This window comes from Chlorocebus sabaeus, chromosome 27, assembly GCF_047675955.1.
Source record: "Chlorocebus sabaeus isolate Y175 chromosome 27, mChlSab1.0.hap1, whole genome shotgun sequence".
NCBI lineage: Eukaryota > Metazoa > Chordata > Mammalia > Primates > Cercopithecidae > Chlorocebus > Chlorocebus sabaeus.
In genome coordinates this window covers 25,728,784-25,749,394 of record NC_132930.1, presented here as the reverse complement: position 1 = coordinate 25,749,394, position 20,611 = coordinate 25,728,784, and the positions used below count along the sequence as shown (strand labels likewise).

The 20,611-nt window shown below is 38.0% G+C and overlaps 1 protein-coding gene and 1 pseudogene across 3 annotated transcripts in view; both read left to right on the top strand.

Moving 5' to 3' along the window:
- The window catches only part of PI4K2B (phosphatidylinositol 4-kinase type 2 beta), a 34,768-nt gene that overhangs the window by 2,558 nt on the left and 11,599 nt on the right, over positions 1–20,611 (top strand). For 2 of the 3 annotated variants that reach the window (XM_008017730.3, XM_008017732.3), the window contains exons 2-7: positions 5,321–5,475; positions 8,075–8,275; positions 9,537–9,668; positions 12,393–12,546; positions 13,894–13,961; positions 17,133–17,232. In XM_008017730.3, the coding sequence (XP_008015921.2) occupies positions 5,321–5,475; positions 8,075–8,275; positions 9,537–9,668; positions 12,393–12,546; positions 13,894–13,961; positions 17,133–17,232 (810 nt within the window). The remainder of the gene's footprint in view (positions 1–5,320; positions 5,476–8,074; positions 8,276–9,536; positions 9,669–12,392; positions 12,547–13,893; positions 13,962–17,132; positions 17,233–20,611) is intronic. The other variant, XM_008017731.3, reaches the window with a different exon arrangement.
- LOC119627793 (U2 spliceosomal RNA) lies at positions 3,539–3,633 on the top strand (annotated as a pseudogene).

Here is a 20,611-nt window from a genome sequence, read left to right as displayed (position 1 = left end):
ACCCTTATTCTCGTTATGAGGATTCAGAATTAATAAACTGGTAATGACTGGTAGCTCGTAGGACTTCAGAGGTAAATGGTTTGCCTGAAGTCAGATACCCAGGAAGTGATAAATCACCCAGGAAGTGATGAAACAGAAAAAAGCCTAGTTCTTTTTTCATGTTCTGCCCTCTTTCCATTTTGTCGTGGGTCCACAAGTGTTATAAAATAATTGTGTCTCTGGTTATTTTGGAGGTTTTTACCTTTAGTGGGACTTTAAAATAGTTTCTGTGAAAACTTTAAAAAAATTTAAAGACTAAAATGTTCATGATTGAGTAATTTAACTCGATTTTTAAGTTTAGTTATTTTTTAAGTGACTCCATTAACTTCATTTGTCCTTTACCATCTGATTTCCATGAAACTAGTTCCAAGAAATTCTTGCCTTAGATTAATATGAACATCATTTATGATGCTTAACTCTTGTTTATATAAGCAAGAGGTTTATGTACTTTAGCCCGTGGAAGAATGTCATATGTCTGTTATCTTTAACAAGGCATTTAACAAAATCTACAAACAGCATAAACCATTGTGTTGTTGGATCAGTGTCAAAGTGGAAGGATTAGTGCATTCCTTGTTCTAGTTATTTTAATCAGTGAATTAGGTAGTAATGATAGCTAATGCCTACATAGCAGTCAATATGTGCTAGGGATACTTCTATATGTTTCATATATATTAATTCATAACCAACACTGTGATGTGAGTACTGTTTTTTTGGCGGGGGCAGTGGGTGGCAGTGGGGGGACAGAGCTTCACTCTTGTCGCCCAGGCTGGAGTGTAATGGCATGATCTTGGCTCACTGCAACCTCTACTTCCTGGGTTCAAGTGATTTTCCTGCCTCACCCTCCCAAGTAGCTGGGATTATAGGCACGTGCCACCATGCCTGGCTAATTTTGTATTTTTAGTAGAAACGGGGTTTCACCATGTTGGTCAGGCTGGTCTTGAACTCCTGACCTCAGGTGATCCACCTGCCTTGGCCTCACAGAGCACTGAGATTATAGGTGTGAGCCACCATGCCTGGCCTTGTTCTCATTTTAAGAAAGTACAGAGAGAGGCTGGACATGGTAGCTTATGCCTGTAATCCCAACACTTTGGGAGGCCTCTTTGATGCACACCTGTAGTCCAAGCTACTCAGGAGACGACCGAGGCAGGAGGATTGCTTGAGCCCATGAGTTTCAGGTTACACTGAGTACAGTGGGCTATAATTCTACCACTGTACTCCAGCCTGGGTTACAGAACAAGACCCTGTCTCAAAAAAAAAAAAAAAAAAAAAAAGCACAAAGAAGTGAAGTGACTTCTCCAAGGTCCCAGTTAATACAAATCAGACGCACTTAGCTTCTGTTAGAGAGCCTAACAGTTAGAAAACAGTGTTGGAATTCACAAGGAGCTGCCAAAATAAAAGAAAATGAATTTGTAAGTCATTTAATGATTCATGGTGGCTTATAAATATGTGAACAGAATAAGAAAATCGTTTAAAAGGAAGAAAGATGAGAAGAAGATGGAGCCTGGAATAAGAGTACACAAGATGCACCTCAGATGCTTAATGCAGGCAACCCATAAATTTGATTTTTAAGATTACTGATCAGCTAACTTGAGAGAAACACAATCACGAGGTCTATAAAGTTAAAATAAACTGGTTATTTGAACCAAAACAGAATGGACAAAGGATAGCCTGTCACAGTCTCTTGGTGAATGCTGTATGCTAAACAATATCTGTGATAAAAGTGATTAATTTCATAGAGGTAGTTCTTAAAACTTCCCTGAAGCCCATTTCAGCAGAAATAGTTTTTAACTATTGGTGCTATTTACATTGCCTCATCTAGGTTCAATATACTGATAATCTGGTTTAATTTAGAGGAAGGTTTTAGCAGAGTAGATGTTCCATGTGTTTTGACCATTTTCCATAAGTGAGCTTTTGAAAGACAGTGAGTGGCAGTGTGTTGGAGAGTATTTCTCAACCAGTGCATAAAATACATTGTTTTCCATCCATTGCAGATGTGCATCATTCATCAAATATTCTGAGTGCCTACTGGGTGCAGTGGAAATCAAGGCTTTGGGGAAACAATAGTGACCTGTATTAGATGGATGCCTGTTAACCTGCCCTATCGTCTCACAGCTTTATAGCCTAATGGAGGAAACAGTCAAAACAAACAGCCCTAACAGACTGTGTATATGTGCTTGGATGGGGAACGCTGTGCATTGAGGCATGGAGCCATGCCCTAGATGTAGGGGCCAGGGAAGACTTAGAGAAAGTGGCATCCAATTCCAGACCTGAAGGGTGAATAGCACCAAAAGCCCTGAGGCTGGGTTCAGTGCACCAAATTTGTGAACACCTCAAGTTTCCTTTTTTTTTTTTTTTGAGACAGGGCCTTATTCTGACACTCAGGCTGAGTGCAGTGGCATGATCATGGCTCACTGCTGCTTTGAACTCCTGGGCACAAGTGATCCTCCCTCCTTAGCCTCCTAAGTAGCTGGGACTACAGGTAAATGCCACTGTACCCAGCTAATTTTTCATTTTTTTACAGAGATAGGGTCTCACTATGTTGCCCAGGCTGGTCTTGAACTCCTGGACACAAGTGACCCTCCTGCCTCAGTCTCCCAACATGCTGGGATTACAGGCGTGAGCCACTGCACCCGGCCAGTGAACATCTATTTTGTTCTAGAAAATATTCTGGTTAGTGGGTAAGATATGGTAAAGATGGGCAGGTTTAGGTTTATAGTTCTAATCCTCAAGAGAGAGTTCATTTTGATTTATTTGTTTGAGATGGAAACTCGATAAATTACTTACATACTTCATACATACTTACTTCATACATACTTCAACTGTGCTAAATAAAAAAGGTTATACAATGAGTTCTCTTATTTTTATTCTCCACTTTTAGTCTCTGCATTTTAAAGGACCAATAATAATAACCCTTAGGTGTGGTCAGGGCAAGGTCATTCAGCAAGTGTTTATTAAGTGCTTATTATGTTCCAGGAACATAATAAGTTCTAAGTTCTGTAAGTTCTGGGGATACAGCAGTGAAATAAATCCTTGTTTTGAAGTTTCTCTTGTCTTGGAGTTCCCTGGTTTCTTGGAGCACCCAAAATAAATATGTAGTAGATTAGATGGTAAGTGCTAAATAGAAAAGTAAAGTGGAGGTTAGAGATTAGATAAGGGTCTTGGGGGTCATAATGACTTGGAGTTATTGTGAGATGGGAAATAAATGGGCTGGTTGGTCCAAAAGAGTGACATGATGTATGTTTTAAGAGCCATAAAAAAGAACGAGATCATGTCCTTTGCAAGGACATGAATGGAGCAGGAGGCTATTATCCTCAGCAAACTAACACAGGAACAGAAAACCAAACACCACATGTTCTCACTAATAAATGGGAGCTAAATGAGAACACACGGACATATAGAGGGGAACAACATATACCAGGGCCTTTCGGAAGGTGGAGGGTAGGAGGAGGGAGAGAGTCAGGAACAGTAACTAATGGGTACTAAGCTTAATACCTGGGTGATCGCTTCTCAGTCTTTTGGCTAAGATCAAGTGTAGTATCTCTTCTTACTAGTTTAATATCTGGGTGATGAAATAATCTGTACAACAAACCCCCAAGATAGAAGTTTACTTATGTAACCTGCACTTGTACCCCTGAACTTAAAAGTTACAAAGAAAAAGGATTCCTAGCTCCTCTGTTAGGTATAGAGAGGGCATGGGTGAGAGAGGGAGACCAGTTAGGAGGTTCTTAGAATAATCGAGGTGAGAGCCAATGGTAACCTGAATCATGTGGAAGGAATGGAGATGGCAAGAGGTGGTTGGATTTTGGGTATTTATTTAAGGTAGAGTCAATACAACTTGCTGATTGGATGTAGAGGGTAAGAATGTGAGATCATGGATGATTATAAGGTTTTTGGCCTAAGCAACTGGAAGATTTGGAGGTGCCAGCAACTGCAATATGGGAAACGTAGGGATGAAGCCTTTGGGAGGTGTGGCAAAGGTGAAGAATGAAGTTTTGGGTGGTAAAGTTTGAGATGTCTATTAAGCATACAAGTGGAGATGTTGAATACAGTAGTCGAGTTTAGGGCAGAAGTCCAGACTTGAATTAGAAATCTGGGAGTCATCAGTGTTGGTAACGAAGAGAAGAGGACCGTGAATGGAACCTGGGCCATTCCAAAGTTAAGTAGTGGGTAGATAAATGCAGTGCTGGGGGCTGGTCGTGGTATTTTGTGATTGCTGCTTATTAATGAAATAGGAAGCTAGATCCTCTCCTGAGAGACAGGATGGAAGAGGAGGTGTTGGGAATTTGAGGAGAGGAATTGGCTTGTGTGCATTTCTTTAATTCCGCTGCCCTGGTGCAGGCATGGAGTTGGTAGACAGTTGGGTTTTACCAGGACTGGGAGTTTTGCAGGTGACCATGATGAGGGGAGGAAGGAAGAGTGATTCTGTGAAGACCCAGCATAATTTAAGCTGGCCAAGGAGGAGGGAAGCAAGGACTTGAAGGGAGAGAAGTTCAGTGACGTGGGGAAGCAGTCCTTTGTAGGTTCTAGTAGGGCAGAAGAATATTTGGACTTGGAGTGCCAGAGGGACTGAACTGGGAAGACAGGAGGTACTTGACATTGAAAGTGTGGTGAGGTTGCAGTTACTGGTATTGACAAGATCTGAGGTATGATTGGGGAACTAGAGGATGAAGTAGGATGGAGGATAGAATCATTGCAGGACAGAAGTTCAAGTAAATAAGAGGTATTAGTATTATTTTAATGTACAGTGAACTTCCTCCCATGTTATTATTTTTATTTATTTATTTATTTATTTATTTATTTATTTTTTAGACAGTGTCTCACTCTTGTTGCCCAGGCTGGAGTGCAGTGGCTCAGTCTCTGCTCACTGCAACCTCCACCTCCCAGATTCAAGGGATTCTCCTGCCTCAGCCTTCCGAGTAGCTGGAATTACAGGCGCCCACCACCACACTGGCTAATTTTTTGTATTTTTAGTAGACACGGGGTTTTGCCACGTTGGCCAGTCTGGTCTTGAACTCCTGACCTCAAGTGATCCACTCGCCTCAGCCTCCCAGAGTGCTGGGATTACAGGCATGAGCCACTGCGCCCGCCCCCGCCCCCATGTTACTTGGAAATTGAAGAGAAGTGGGGGTCGTTAGGCAGTGGAGAGGAAGGAGGATCGGCGCAGTCTATACAAATCTTGATTACATTTTTCTGTACCTTATGTCCTGATACCAGCAAGCTAATCCATATTGCAGGTCCATATCATGAGCATTCTCATAGCTGGTATTTCTTCTTAATGCAGTAACTTCTGGTACTTCAGAGATGAATGCATTCTTGGATGAACCAGACTTTGCAGATATTATACTGAGAGCAGAGCAAGCAATAGAAGTTGGAATTTTTCCAGAAAGGATCTCTCAAGGTTCAAGTGGAAGTTACTTTGTGAAGGATCCTAAGAGGGTGAGAATTTCACAGACCTATTATATGTAATAGAAACTTTGGTAAATACTAATTTAAATATGAAATCATTGTGAGTTTCTAAAGATATTTTCCTGTTAAGTCTGATTGTAACCTCTTTTCTAAAATAAAGGTCAGTTTTTGTTTGTTTTTTGAGACGGGGGTCCCCCTCTCTCACCCAGACTGGAGTGCAGTGGTGCAATCATAACCTCACTGTAACCTTGACCTCCTGGGCTCAGGCAATCCCCCCATCTCAGCCTCCCGAGTAGGTGGGACCACAGGAGTATGCCACCACACTGGGCTAATTTTTGTAATTATTTGTAGAGACAGGGGTCTCCCTATATTGTCCTGGCTGGTCTTGCACTTCTAGGCTCAAGCAAACCTCAGTTTTGCCTCCCGGAATATTGAGATTACAGGTGTGAGCCACTGTGCCTGGCCTCAATTTTTTGCTTTTACTAAAGCACTCTGGTGTTTACAAACAGAGCTAATCATTTCAAGTCACAGTTTGCTATTTTGTTATTTTATACTTGGTTTCAAGCATTTATTGAATACCCACATTCCGCTGTAGCCTTATTGAGTATATATATTCACAAGTCCTTATCTTATGGAAGTCTGTAACCTTATTAGCCAAACACAGTGGAAGTTTAAACCTTCAAAACTTGTTTAATGTCATTTCCAAAGTACTTGATTTTTTTCAAAGGTAGTGAATACCTTTTCTGGCATTTTACCAGGGGAAGGAGGCTCAGCAATCTGAAGTTTGAAAGTATTGGAATGTGAAAGTGAAATGAACCACAGGATGAGTCTAGACCAGAAAAGAGAAGTTGATGTGGCACTTTGCTCCACTTAGTGTAGAATTTTTCAAAAATACATTTTTTTTTTCTAAAAGCTTTCTGAATGATGCATAATGAGCAGTTCTTTTCTCTGGGGGAATAACATTTATAATTTCACCCCCAACTTTTTTTGCAGATTGAAGTTATATTTTTAAAATGATTTTAAAGCATAACCCTTTTTTGAGATTAAAATTTATTTGTAGGTACTGTCAATCTCTCAATCTTTATTCTAAGCTTGATTTCTTAATTTGATCTTGCTGACTTTTTTACTAGTGACTCAGACTGTATTGCATTATATTTATTGTGTTATAAAGCAATTATATACTTATAATAAGATTTGTTCTTGTCTAAGGATAATTAAGCTTCTAAATTGAATATGAATATATTGTATCAAACAATAAGAGTATAGAGACTTTTAGACATTCATGAGCAAAAAAGATTTTTTAATAGGAGAGAGTTTATTTTATTTAATTAATCAATTTATTTCTTAAAGTGGATTCTCACTCTGTCGCCCAGGCTGGAGTGCAGTGGTACAATCTCAGCTCACTGCAATCTCCACCTCCCTGGTTCAAGTGATTATCCTGCCTCAGCCTCCTGAGTAGCTGGGACTACAGGCGCACGCCACCATGCCCAGCTAATTTTTGTATTTTTAGTAGAGATGGGATTTCCCCATGTTGGCCAGCTTGTCTCCTGACCTCAAGTGATCTGCTCACCTCCCAAAGTGCTGGTATTACAGGTGTGAACCACCGGGCCTGGCCAAGAGTTTAGTTTAAGTTGGTTCCTGAAAAAATAACTGGAAAAGAATTAAGGTAGGAGAATCTGACAGCATGGATGTGTACTATATCTTATCATCTTTGTATTTTAGAGGCGATTTTTGTCATTGGATTAGTTAATTTAAAAAATACTTGGATGTCTACTGTGCATCAGGTACTGTTCTGAGTACTGGAAATGCAGCCCTAACAAACCAAGTCCCTGCTTATTACAATGTACTTTAATGTGGGGAAAGTAAACAGCAAACATGTAATGTGGATATGTAATAGATGTTGAATAATAACATTGTTTGACCTAGAATGGTGGTTTTCAAACATTTAAAAATCAGTGAAACTCTTTCTCTTTTTCTTTTTCTTTTTTTGTGACAGAGTCTCGCTCTTTCACCCAGGCTGGAGTGCAGTGGCGCAATCGCCGCGCACTGCAAGCTCCGCCTCCCGGGTTCACGCCATTCTTCTGCCTCAGCTTCCTGAGTAGCTGGGACTACAGCTACAGGCGCCCGCCACCACGCCCGGCTAATTTCTTTGTTATTTTTAGTAGAGACGGGGTTACACAGTGTTAGCCAGGATGGTCTCGATCTCCTGACCTTGTGATCTGCCTGCCTCGGCCTCCCAAAGTGCTGGGATTACAGGTGTGAGCCACTACACCTGGCCCAGTGAAACTCTTTCTTAACTTGGAAATCCAGCAAAATAAAACAGGTGAAATTAGAGTTAATCTGATCAAGTGGCATGGGGTCTTAGAGCCTTGCCTTCACCTTCCCAGGGTTTGTCAGAACACAGTTTGAAAACTACTGGTCTTGATTTTAGATTGTTGAATGAGAATGAATACGAAAATGTGATTTGAACTAAATATCTTAATATTTGAGGTTTATAAATCCTCTTAATAGTTTGAGGATTTGTGCCTATATCTTTGGTGGGAAGCAGTAGAAAACAATTTATTAGAATGCATTTTATGGATGATTATATATATAAAAAGTCTAATAAGATTTTTACTTTTTGCTATAGAAAATTATTGGTGTGTTTAAACCCAAATCAGAAGAGCCTTATGGTCAACTCAATCCAAAATGGACCAAATATGTCCATAAGGTCTGCTGCCCTTGCTGCTTTGGCCGAGGCTGCCTGATTCCTAATCAGGGGTACCTTTCCGAAGCGGGTGCCTATTTTGTGGACAACAAGCTTCATCTGGGCATCGTACCTAAAACAAAGGTAAGGCAGACTTTATTTTTAACCATGGACTTTTAATTTACAACCTGCTTATATCTGAATATTTCAGTATTTATTCCTAATGATAGAACCTAAAGTGGAGCCCCTTTTTTGGTAGTAGTCCAAGAGTCATTAGTGCCTGGTAACTAGTAAATTGATTCTAGTATAGATCCACAAAGTATTTAAGGGAATGTGTCTTGTCCCTGTGAGATCTGACAATGCTAACAAAAAGAGGATAAAGACCTAGCATTCAGAAGGCAGGAAAATATCAGGGGATCCGGAGATCCTATTGAAGGCAGAGATAGCCAATGTGCTTAAAGACTACTATTGTTGTCCTTTCAGCCTTTATACAAAATTTTTTTCTTTTCTTTTCTTTCTTTTTTTTTTTTAAGAGACAGAGTGTTGCTGTGTTGCCCAGACTAGCCTTAAATTTCTGTGCTCACGCAGTCCTCCTGCCTCAGCCTTCTGAGTAGCTGGGATTACTGGCACATACCATCATGTGCCTGGCACCCACATCTTTTCTCTTTATCATGGCTCACTGCAGCCTCGTCCTACTGGGCTCAGGTGATCCTCCCACCTCAGCCTCCCGAGTAGCTGGGACTACAGGCACATACCATTCATGTGCCTGGCACCCACATCCTTTCTTTTCTTTCCTTTTTTTGGAGATAGGGTCTCGTGCCCAGGCTGGAGTGTAGTGATGCAATCATGGCTCACTGCAGCCTCATCCTGCTGGGCTCAAGTGATCCTCCCACCTCCGCCTCCTGAGTAGCTGGTAATACAGGCGTGCACCACCACACCCAGCCAGTTTTTGTATTTTTAGTAGGGGTGGAATTTCTCCATGTTGCCCAGGCTGGTCTCAAACTCCTGAGCTCAAGCAGTCTACCTGCCACAGACCCCCAAAGTGCTGGGATTACAGGTGTGAGCCACTGCACCCAGCTAACCTGGCATCCTTTCTAAATTTTTACTTGAAGCCTTCTTTCTTAAAATGTTTATTCCTAAGTCTACATTTTAATGCTGTTACTTTCACCACTTGCAAATTTTAGGCCTCTGAAAGGCTTTTATACCACTCTCAGAAGGAAATATGTGCCATTCATTTAACAAGGCTTTGCAAAATTCCCTGGCTTTTCTGTTTTAGATTTTCTAGGGCCTTTATTACAGGGTTACACTTTGCTAATTTTCATCATTAGAGTGAATTTCATGGTGTATATGAATAGAGATACTATAATACAAATTCTAACCATTTTTCTATATTGTATGTTTCTAGGTGGTTTGGCTTGTCAGTGAGACATTTAACTATAATGCAATTGACCGTGCAAAATCAAGAGGCAAAAAGTATGCTTTAGAAAAAGTGCCAAAAGTGGGTAGAAAGTTTCATAGGATAGGACTCCCTCCTAAGGTAAGTTTCTCTGATAAGCTTTATTTAGAGGGCAATCAAGCACATACATCCTGAGCTCTAGGAGCTAGGCATTGTGCTGTTAGCTGTGGATATTATTATAGCACAGATTTTTCATCTTCCAGGAGCTTAGAGTAAACAGGTAATTTCAGTGTAATATAAAGCTGTTGAGATGATGGTAAGTTCAGGGAGCTCTTAGAGGATAGATGGACACCTAACCCAGTTTAGAGGGATGGGAGGTGTTTCCAGGAAGAGGTTGCATGAAAGGCTTATAAAATAATGGGTAAAAGCACAGGTCTGGAATCAGAACTAATCCCAGCCTCTCTACTAGTTTGCTCTGAGACCTTGGGCAAGTTCCTTATTTGCTCTCTCTTTCTCTCTCTCTTTTTTTTTTTTTTTTTTGATAGAGGGTCTCACTCTGTCGCCTCATCTGGAGTACAGTGTTGTGAACAGGGCTTTCTGTAGCCTCAACCTCGTGGGCTCAAATAATCTTCCTGCCTCAGCCTTCTGAGTAGCTGGGACCACAGGTGCACACTACCAGCCTGGCTAATTTTTAAATTTTTTTTTTGTAGAGATAGAGTCTCACCATGTTGCCTAGGTCTTGAATTCCTGGGCTGAAGCAATCCTCTGGCCTTGGCCTCCCAAAGTGCTGGGATTTCAAGTGTTAGCCACTGTACCTGGCCAGGTTCCTTACTCTCTAAGCCCCAGTTTCTATAAAATGAGAATGATAAAAACTACCTCTTAGGTTGTTGTGAGGCTAAAACTAAGAAATTCATGTCAAGTACTTGGTACATAGTAAAGGTTAAGTAAATGGTAGCAGCTATGTTTACTTACTACACATTAGATTTTCTTTTTTCTTATCACCTTTAAATAAACCAGAGGGATGGTAAGCAGCCAGCTAAACAAGGGTAGAGAGAGTTAATGGGAAAGGCGTTCTAGAAAAAGCTTTAAGATTTATTTATTTATTTATTTATTTTATTTATTTTTTTGAGACAAAGTCTCGCTCTGTCGCCCAGGCTGGAGTGCAGTGGCGTGATCTCGGCTCACTGCAAGCTCCACCTCCCAGGTTCATGCCATTCTCCTGCCTCAGCCTTCCAAGTAGCTGGGACTACAGGCGCCTGCCACCACGCCCAGCTAATTTTTTGTATTTTTAGTAGAGACAGAGTTTCACCGTGTTAGCCAGGATGGTTTCAATCTCCTGACCTCGTGATCCTCCCACCTCGGCCTCCCAAAGTGCTGGGATTACAGGTGTGAGCCATTGCACCCGGCCAAGAACTATTTTTTAGAAATGTATTTGGCTCATGATTTTCTTGCTTCTGTACATTTATCTAGATAAAAAGAATTTCAGTAGGAATTCATCGTTAACCTAACTTTTAAGATAAATTTTACTCAAAGTGGGCAGGGAGTTTGAAAGTTTTTAAAAGGCCTGTTCTTCCTTGGACATGCTGAAATAAGTGTGACTAAAGGAGGATGTTATTTCCATATTTATGACTACTGGTTCTTAGTTATAAGTATTTTAAAGAACACCTTTAGGAAATCATTAAAATTTCATGCCAACAACAAAAACATAAAGTGTTAGAATAAGAAGATTTTCTTTGTGGTGATTTGTTTGTGTTTTTGAAGGAAACTAGGGTTACCTATTACCTGTTTGTCACATACTACTTAAATCTGTATTTCCTTCTCCAACAAATTGTTTACTGTTAACCAGTAATCTTATTAACAAAAATGCCTTTTTAAATGGTCATATCTTCAAGGAAAGGACTTTTTCAAAACCACTATCAATATTATGATTAATAGATTTGTTCCTTAAAATGTTAGACAGGGTATTTAATCTGTGAATCTGTGTGGTTAAGGAATCTGTCCTTTTTTTTCTTTTTTTTTTTTTTGAGACAGAGTCTCGCTCTGTCGCCCAGGCTGGAGTGCAGTGGTGCCATCTTGGCTCACTGTAACCTCCGCCTCCCAAGTTCAAGCGATTCTCCTGCCTCAGCCTTCTGAGTAGCTGGGACTACAGGCATATGCCACCACACATGGCTAATTTTTCGTATTTTTTATAGAGATGGGGTTTTACCACGTTGGCCAGGCTGGTCTCAAACTCATGGCCTCAAGTGATCCACCCGCCTCAGCCTCCCAAAGTGCTAGGATTACAGGTGTGAGCCACCACACCTGGCCTCATCCTATTTTTAAAATAAAATGATTTATTTAGAATTCAAAGAAAGAGTCTAACAGCTAAAAAAAAAAAAAAAAAAAAAATGAAATAATGAAAAAAGAAAAAATTATTTACTGTATTTTATGTTAGAAAAAGAATCCGGAAAAGTTTATTCAGTAAGATAAAATTGCACTGTTATTGAATAAGCAGAATAGGTTTAAAATTTGGCCTCCATAATTACATTCATCTTAATGAATATTTTTAGAAAACGGCATTCTTTTTCAGAGTGTCACATTGGAGATACATGTTTATTCTTCTTTAAAATTTTCCCAAAATAGCTGCTATGCTCCTTGAAAGTCTAGGGGTAAGCATTTTTTATCTGCTATGTATTCTTTATGCGATTATTTAAAATTAGTGTATAAAAATAGTTTTCTTGATAAATGTAGCTTATCTAAATTAGTGTTGTCTTCTTTCTTATTGTGTTTACATGACATATTTTTTGACAGTACTGCTGAGAAATATAAATATTAATCCCCTTGTTCTTGTACTTTCTTTTCTAACTATAGTTCTTAAAATTATAGATTGGTTCCTTTCAGTTATTTGTTGAAGGTTACAAGGAGGCTGAATATTGGCTTAGGAAATTTGAAGCTGACCCTTTGCCTGAGAATATTAGAAAACAATTTCAGTCACAATTTGAAAGATTAGTTGTTTTGGATTACATCATCAGAAATACAGGTATTGAAGTTCTCTCAATTTGTTTACTCAAATCTTGTTCATTTTCCAACTATATTCTTGTTATCTAAATCAAAGTGGTAAACTTTTGTTGCTGAAGTCTTGAAGCCACTTTCTCTGTCTACCTTGGCGAACAGATGTAGTGTTGACTCTCCTGGGCACAAGTCATCCTGTGTGGGATAGATTCTGATTCATAGCAGGCTCTTAGATCAGTTCCTATACCCTAGGGAGGAATTTCCTAGGGGCAAGGCAAAGTCAGATATTGGTTATCTGCATAATGTGAGTAATTAAGGCTTCATTGTATAAATTATGTTAGGTGCTTATTTTGACATTATATAACTGTTAGTGTAGTCTATAAATAAACTAAACTCTTAATTTTTCCTGTGCTATAAAGGGGCAATGATGTAGACCAGGGGTGTCCAGTCTTTTGGGTTCCCTGGGCCACTCTGGAAGAAGAATTGTCTTGGGCCACACATAAAATACAGTAACACCAATGACAGCTGATGAACTTAAAAAAAAAAAAAAAAAAAAAAGTCTTAAAAAAAACTCATAATGTTTTAGGAAAGTTTACAAATTTTTGTTGGGCCACATTCAAAGCCATCCTGGGCAGCATGTGGCCTGCAGGCCTTGAGTTGACCTTAATGTAGATTATCCAAAGCAGGGGCTCCCCATTGTGGGTCCCTGGACTCTCAGGGTCAGCATTACGTGAGAATTTGTTAAACACGCACCTTCTCAGACACTACGCCAGACCTTTTGGAACAGAAATTGCAAGTAGGTGCTGGCAGGCTGGGTTTTAAGGTACCCTCCAGGTAATTCTGATGCATTCTGAAGTTTGAGAACCACTGGTTCAAAATGTTTTCTTATTTAGTTTTCGGCAAAGCATCAAATAATTTTCCAGATTTACTGTCTTAATTTTTATATATATATATATATATATTTACAGTCTAGACCACTTCTATGCTGACATGAGGTGAGCCTGCTTAGAAATTTGCCTAGAAATAGGGGTTAATGCTTTTTCTTCCTAAAGTGAAGAAAAGCTCTTTGATTTTAATAACCTCGATTTAATAATTGTATCACCTCACAGGGTAGTAGTTTTGAGGATTACATGAATTACTACATACTAAGCACTTAAAACAATGTTGGCCCAGAGAAAATATTCAATAAATGTTAACTCACATTTATGGGTTTGTTTTTTTTTTAAGTTTCTTAGTGTTAAATTGTGACCTTTAATATGCTATAGATAACCAGTGAAAGTCTCAAAAATCAGGAGATCACTAGATTTTTCTCATTGATATTAAGCCATGATGTCCATAGAAATGAAGTAACAGATTTTCTTGTTTGTTTTGAAAGACAGGGGCAATGATAATTGGTTAGTCAGATATGAAAAGCAGAAATGTGAAAAAGAAATTGACCATAAGGTAAGGAAATTTACAATTTTATATGTTTATATATATACACATACACACACACATATATGTATATAATTGTGTATAACTTGTGAATATATATATATTCAATTTCTGTAAAAGATTCCTTTAAGTTATTCTTCACCATTTCCTCCTTCTTTCACTTAATCTTTGGTTTTTACATCTACTTTTTCTGTTTTTCTCACACTTTTTATTTTCGTCACTTGCTTACATTGCATTCTTGATTCTTGATTTTTTTTTTTTTTTTAATAGAGACAGGGTTTTGCTGTGTTGGCCAGGCTGGTCTCAAACTCCTGGCCTCAAGCAATCCACCCGCCTCAGCCTCCCAAAGTGCTGGGATTACAGTCGTGTGCCACCATGCCCAGCCAGTTCTGTTTTTTCTTTTGTCAATTGTTGGGCAGCTCTATTTTTTATTTCATATTAGAATTGAAGAATAATACCTGCTTAGTACTTTTTTAGAGTTTGAGAAATTTATAGAATCCCCATATTTTGCTTTTATGTAATAAAGGCTTCTGGGATTTTTGTTCACCATGTTTGTATTTTACTAATTCACTTTCTTCTGAGTCCTTTCATTCAGTGTTAAATAATACAGTATTACCTAATAAATGCAACGTGTGTGCTTAACCTGTGAATCACGTCCGCTGAACTTCAAAAAATTATTAAGTACTTTTACTATTTAAAAGAAGCTGGTTTTAATATATATAATAGACTGCATAGAGCCTCAACACTGATATCAGAGTTATAGATTTTAGAGTCATTGCTATCGACTTGGAGTACCAAGTTCAAGTTTTAGATATTTACATAAGATTTTTTTTTTCAAAATACTTTTACAAGTTTAAAACAGTTTGTATATTTGGGAAAGTTTTAAGTGATTAAAAATATTTCTTCAATATTTATAATTTATGTTCTCAAGTAATGACTTAAAGCTGTTGCATCATTTTTAAAAGTTTGTACTTTTAAATGTTTATCAAGGATATTTAAATATATATATTCATAGCACTTAGCAATAAAAAGGAACAAACTTGAGACACACAATAGCATGGATGAAACTTAAAATTATGCTGAGTGAAAGAAGCTACATATAAAGGGAACATATCATATGATTATATTTATATTTAAAAATTAGAAAATGCAAACTAGTTTCTAGTGACAGAAAACAGACCAGTAGTTGCCTGGTCTTGGGGTAGGGGGAAGGCTGGACTGCAAAGGGACACAAGGAAACTTTGGGGTGAAAGTTTCACATATGTCAAGGCTCATCACATTGTACTTGTTAATATAGGAAGTTAATTGTATGTAAATTATACCTTAATAAAGTTGTAAATAGGAAGAATGGTAGAAATAAAAATAAACGCCAGTTGTAGCAGAAATGGGCTTAAAATACAAACATAAATGCACATATGTATAAGCTCCTGGGCCAGGCACAGTGGCTCATGCCTATAATCACAGCACTTTGGGATACCAAGGTGGGAGGATTGACTGAGTCCAGGAGTTTGAGACCCTGTGTCTACAAAGAATTAAAAAAAAATTTTTTTAAAGCACCACTTAAGAATAAAAGACTTTAAGAGAGTAGAAAAAGTAAAATGAAATAAATTAGCCTGACATGGTGGCAAACACCTGTGGTTCCAGAGATTCGGGAGGCTGAGGTGGGAGATCGCTTGGGCACAGGAGGTCAAGGCTGCGGTGAGTCGTGATTGTGCCTCTGCACTCCAGCTGGGTGACAGAGCAAGACCCTGTCTCAAAAAAATAAAAAAATTAAAGATAATTAAATAAATGTAAGCTCCCGAAATTATTTTATTTGTATATTTTGAGCAGTTAGATTTTGCTGAAAATTCTTTTGCTCGAGTATTTTGTGCACTTTCAATGAGGTGTAAGACATTTGATATATACTAAAAGAAATAAAGTTGGCATACCTCACCATCAGCCTTCACTGTAGTACTTTTAACTTAAAAAATTTCTGTTTTACTTTTTGTTATTTTATCTGGGCCACTTAGTAGTAATGGCCATCTGTCTTTAAGTAATCAGAATACTCTTTTTTTTCCTTTAAAAAATACACACGTTTCACTTTAGTCTGTTTTAATTTCTAAGTAAAGCAATTCCAAAAATATGAAGTTAACATCAGAGCCATGTGAACCACCATGATAAAATAAAACAGATATTCACAATAATTACATCTAAAGATAGTTCAGCTTGATAAATCACCTTCCACAGAAATACTCTTTAATATGAAAACCCTCTTTCTCCTGAGATCTTTATTTCTGTTATGGAAGAATACAGAAGTTAGGAACAGCCTACTGTATCAGTACATTCTCACACTGCTATGAAGAAATACCCAAGGTGGGGTAATTTATAAAGAAAAGAGATTTAATTGACTCACAATTCTGCATGGCTGGGGAGACCTCAGGAAACTTAAAATCATGGCAGAAGGCACCTCTTCACAGGGCGGCAGGAGAATGAGTGCAAGTAGGAGAAATGCCAGACGCTTACAAAACCATCAAATCTCGTGAGAACTCACTCACTATCACAAGAACAGCATGGGGGAGACCGCCCCCATGATCTGATTACCTCCACCTGGTCCTGCCCTTAACACATAAGGATTACAGGGATTACAATTCAAGATGAGATTTTGGGTGGGGACACGGCCAAACGATAACACCTACATTCAAGAATATCTTGAGGTTCCTTCTACTAGATCTTATTATATTTAATTATGGTCTTTGAAGGAATTTCATTTAGAAACATTTTGTATTTGACTTATTTCTTTGGGACCCTAAGAAAGACTAGGTCTTAATAAGGTGATTTTATTAAGGTGTTTAAAAAAATCAGTAATATTTTACATCATACATTTAAGCAATAAATCTAGCAGTAAATTATCTAGAACATACTTTAAAGTCACAATATTTTCAAGCCTTTTAAAGAGAAAGCCATTACTGAGTAATTGTATGATATCAAATTTTAAAAAACAGTGGTTAGGAAATACATGTTTTTTCAGATAGTCTCTTCCATTCCTGTGTGAATTTGTATTTTTTCTGGTAGCATTGTTAATTTTTGTAGGCTTTTCAGAGAGAATATGTTCTTAAACATCAATAATTATTATAAATAATTTATCCTTTGGGAATATTTATATAGGTTCTTTTATCAACATATCATTTTTCTCCTCTATAGGAATCAAAATGGATTGATGATGAAGAATTCCTTATTAAAATAGCTGCAATTGATAATGGTCTAGCATTTCCTTTTAAACATCCTGATGAATGGAGAGCATGTGAGTATTTAGAACCTTCTATGGATTCTGTAATTACATTTTTTCCAGAATGAGAAGGGAAAACAATTTACAGATACCATAGAGGAGGAAAAAGTAGATGAAATATGATTATTCATTAAGACTCAGTTTTAGGCATTAGGGATGCAAATGTATACTACAGGGTCTTGCTATGAATTGTTGGCTTAGTTTGGGATGACTGGTTTTGATTTTTAGGCTTTGTGTTATCCTTGGAAAATGAGTTTAGTAGTGTTCCACTTTTAAAAATATATATAACATTGAAATTATTTTAATGTTTTGGTAGAACTGTATTTTAAGTTTTTGGTTGTATTCACTTATAAAACAATTTAGGCCTGCCCTCCACCTGACCTCATTCTTAGGGAGTCGTGCTTTAATTGCCTTCCCAGTCTCTCTTGTGGTAAATGATTACATTTTCTACATCTTCTTGAACCAGTTTTAGACACTTTTATTTTGCTTAAAATTTTCATGATTTCTTGAGTTTTAAATTTATGAGTATAGCATTTTATTAGACTTCTCTTATAATTAAAAAAATTCCCTCTGTGCATATTGAGTGTTTAGGGAGTGAAATGAAATGTCTGAAATTTGCCTTAAAATACTTGTGGTGGTGTGGACAGGAGGGATAAATAAAGCCAATTTTGCAAAAAAAAATTGGTAATAATTGAATTAACATGGGAGTTTATTATAGTCGTTTTCTGATATTTGTATGTGTTGAAGATATATGGGCCAGGCATGGTGGCTCACACCTGTAATCCCAGCACTTTGGGGCTGAGGCTAGCAGATCGCTTGAGCTCAGGAATTCAAGAGCAGCCCAGGCAACATGGCGAAACCCCATCTCTACAAAAAATACAAAAATGGGCCAGGTGTGATGGCCCATGCCTGCAGTCCTAGCTACTTGGGAGGCTGAGGTGAGAGGATTACTTGAGCTTGGGAGGTGGAGGTTGCAGTGAGCCAAGATGGCACCACCACACTCTAGCCTGGGTGACACAGTGTAAGGCCCTGTCTCAAAAATAAAATAAAAAATATATAGTATGTTTTAAAAATCTTCATATCCATGATATGTCTCTTTTAACTTCCTTCAATTTATTAGTGAGCCTTTTACTCATTAGGCTTGCCAAAGATTTGTCTGTTGTTAAGCATTGGCCCTTCTATTTATTTAATTATTTATGCTTTTTTCCCCCAGATAATTGCCTATTTATTTTATAGATCAGGCTTTTAGTTTGTTTGCTTTTTCTTTTATAGATTTGTGTTTTCCATCATTATTCTTTTTTCCTATTATGTTCATACTATATTGCTTTCCTATAAATGCATATTAGGCCTCATATTTTCCTCTGGGTATAATTTTAGCTAAACCACGGATTTGTGCAATCCGTGCAAACAAACAGGTGCTACTCTATGACTCTGCCTTACATACTCATATTTTCTGATTTTCTTTTTGACAGGAATAATTTAGAAGTATTTTGTTTGATCTTAAAATTTCTATGTCAGCTTATTTTAATTGTACATTATTACTATTTCTAATAAACTGTTCATTGTTGTTATTTTCCAGCATTATTGCATTGTGATCTGTGTATATGGCCTGTGTAAATTCTGTTTTACAGTTTGTTAGTAATTTCTGTATGATCCTATATATGGCCTATTTAAAGGATAGTATTTGAAAAGAATGAGCACAAAATTCTGTCTACTAACCTAAAGGTTGTTAGTCATATCCTTTACTTATTTCCTGACTATATAATCTGTTAATTTTCAGAGGAAATTAATGATCACTGTGATTCTGATTTTGCCAGTTTTTTCTTCAATTTCTATGCATTTTTTGCTTTGTATTTCACATGTGTAGAGGTCCAGCAGTTTATCTTCCTGGTGGCTGCTTCTTTTTTTTTTTTTTTTAATCAGTATGACATATATCCCACTTTGTGTATACCTCAGTGGTTTTTGCTTTTCTTATTTGGTTTTCAGTAACATTGTTATACCTCCATTCATTTTGTTAGCATATACCTGGTATTATTCTCTACATTAATATATATGTGAATGAATTACAAGGCCCCCCTCTGTCACCTAGGCTGGATTGCAGTAGCATGCTCATAGCTCACTGCAGCCTCAAACTCCTGGCTCAAGCAATCCTCCTGCCTCAGCCTCTTGAGTAGCTGAGACTACAGGCACACGCCGTCACACTCAGCTAATCTACTTTTATTTTATTTTTAACGTTTATCATTTTGTTTTAGATATATGACTTACGAAGGATAGTTAGCTGTTTTTTTTAACCCAGTCTGTGTCTTTTAATAAGTGCACTTTGTAGTTTAAGTCTCAATAAACTACTGATATGCTTACACTTTTCCTGCCATCTTATTTTTTTCCTGTTAAACATGAATTGTAATTTGTTCTTTTTTGCTTGTCCTGTCTTTTCTTGAGCTGATTTGAAATGTCTTGGTTCCATTTTATGATTTTCTCCTAATGATTTGGAACCTATATGCAAATTGCATTTTTAAAGGGTTTAAAGGGTACAGCTAGGAAATTTTTATCAAACATGCAGTTGGGGATTAAAGGTTGGAGCTTGAAAAGGAATTGGTAGTGGGGATTATAGTTTTTCTTTCTTTCTTTCTTTCTTTCTTTTTTTTTGATTCCTGGGACATGAGAGAGAGGAAACAGCTTTTAAACTGTCATCTTGGCCGGGTACGGTGGCTCACACCTGTAATCCCAGCATTTTGGGAGGCTAGGGCGGGCGGATCATGAGGTCAGGAGATCAAGACCATCCTGGCTAACACAGTGAAACCCCATTTCTACCAAAAATACAAAAATTAGCCAGGCATGGTGGCGGGTGCTTGTAGTCCCAGCTACTCGGGAAGCTGAGACAGGAGACTGGTGTGAATCTGGGAGGCGGAGCTTGCAGTGAGCCGAGATCACGCCACTGCACTCCAGCCTGGGTGACAGAGCAAGACTCCATCTCAAAAAAAACAAAAACAAAAAAAACCCTGTCATCTTGTTGGTGGAAGCCATGGTGTGTTTGCTATTACCCAGGAAAATCACAGAGAACAAACACTATTGCTTAGCACAATGCCAGGTACGTAAGTATTCAATAAATGTTTTATGAATGCTTAAACAAATAGAGAAGAGAAAGGACTAAGTGTGGAATCAGGGCTAACGGTGACATTGAAAGAGGGGAGGAAAAACTAGCAAAAGAGAGAAGGAGTAGCTTACAAGACAAGATAAACTTAGAGTGGTATCTCCAACGCCACAGAGGAGAGAATTTCATAAAGGAGATGATAGAAAACAGTGCTACATACTACAGAGAGATTAAGTAGCATGACAACAGCAAGTGAGCCTTTGGACAGACCCTTGGGTCTGGCGACTGGTGACCTTAGAGAGT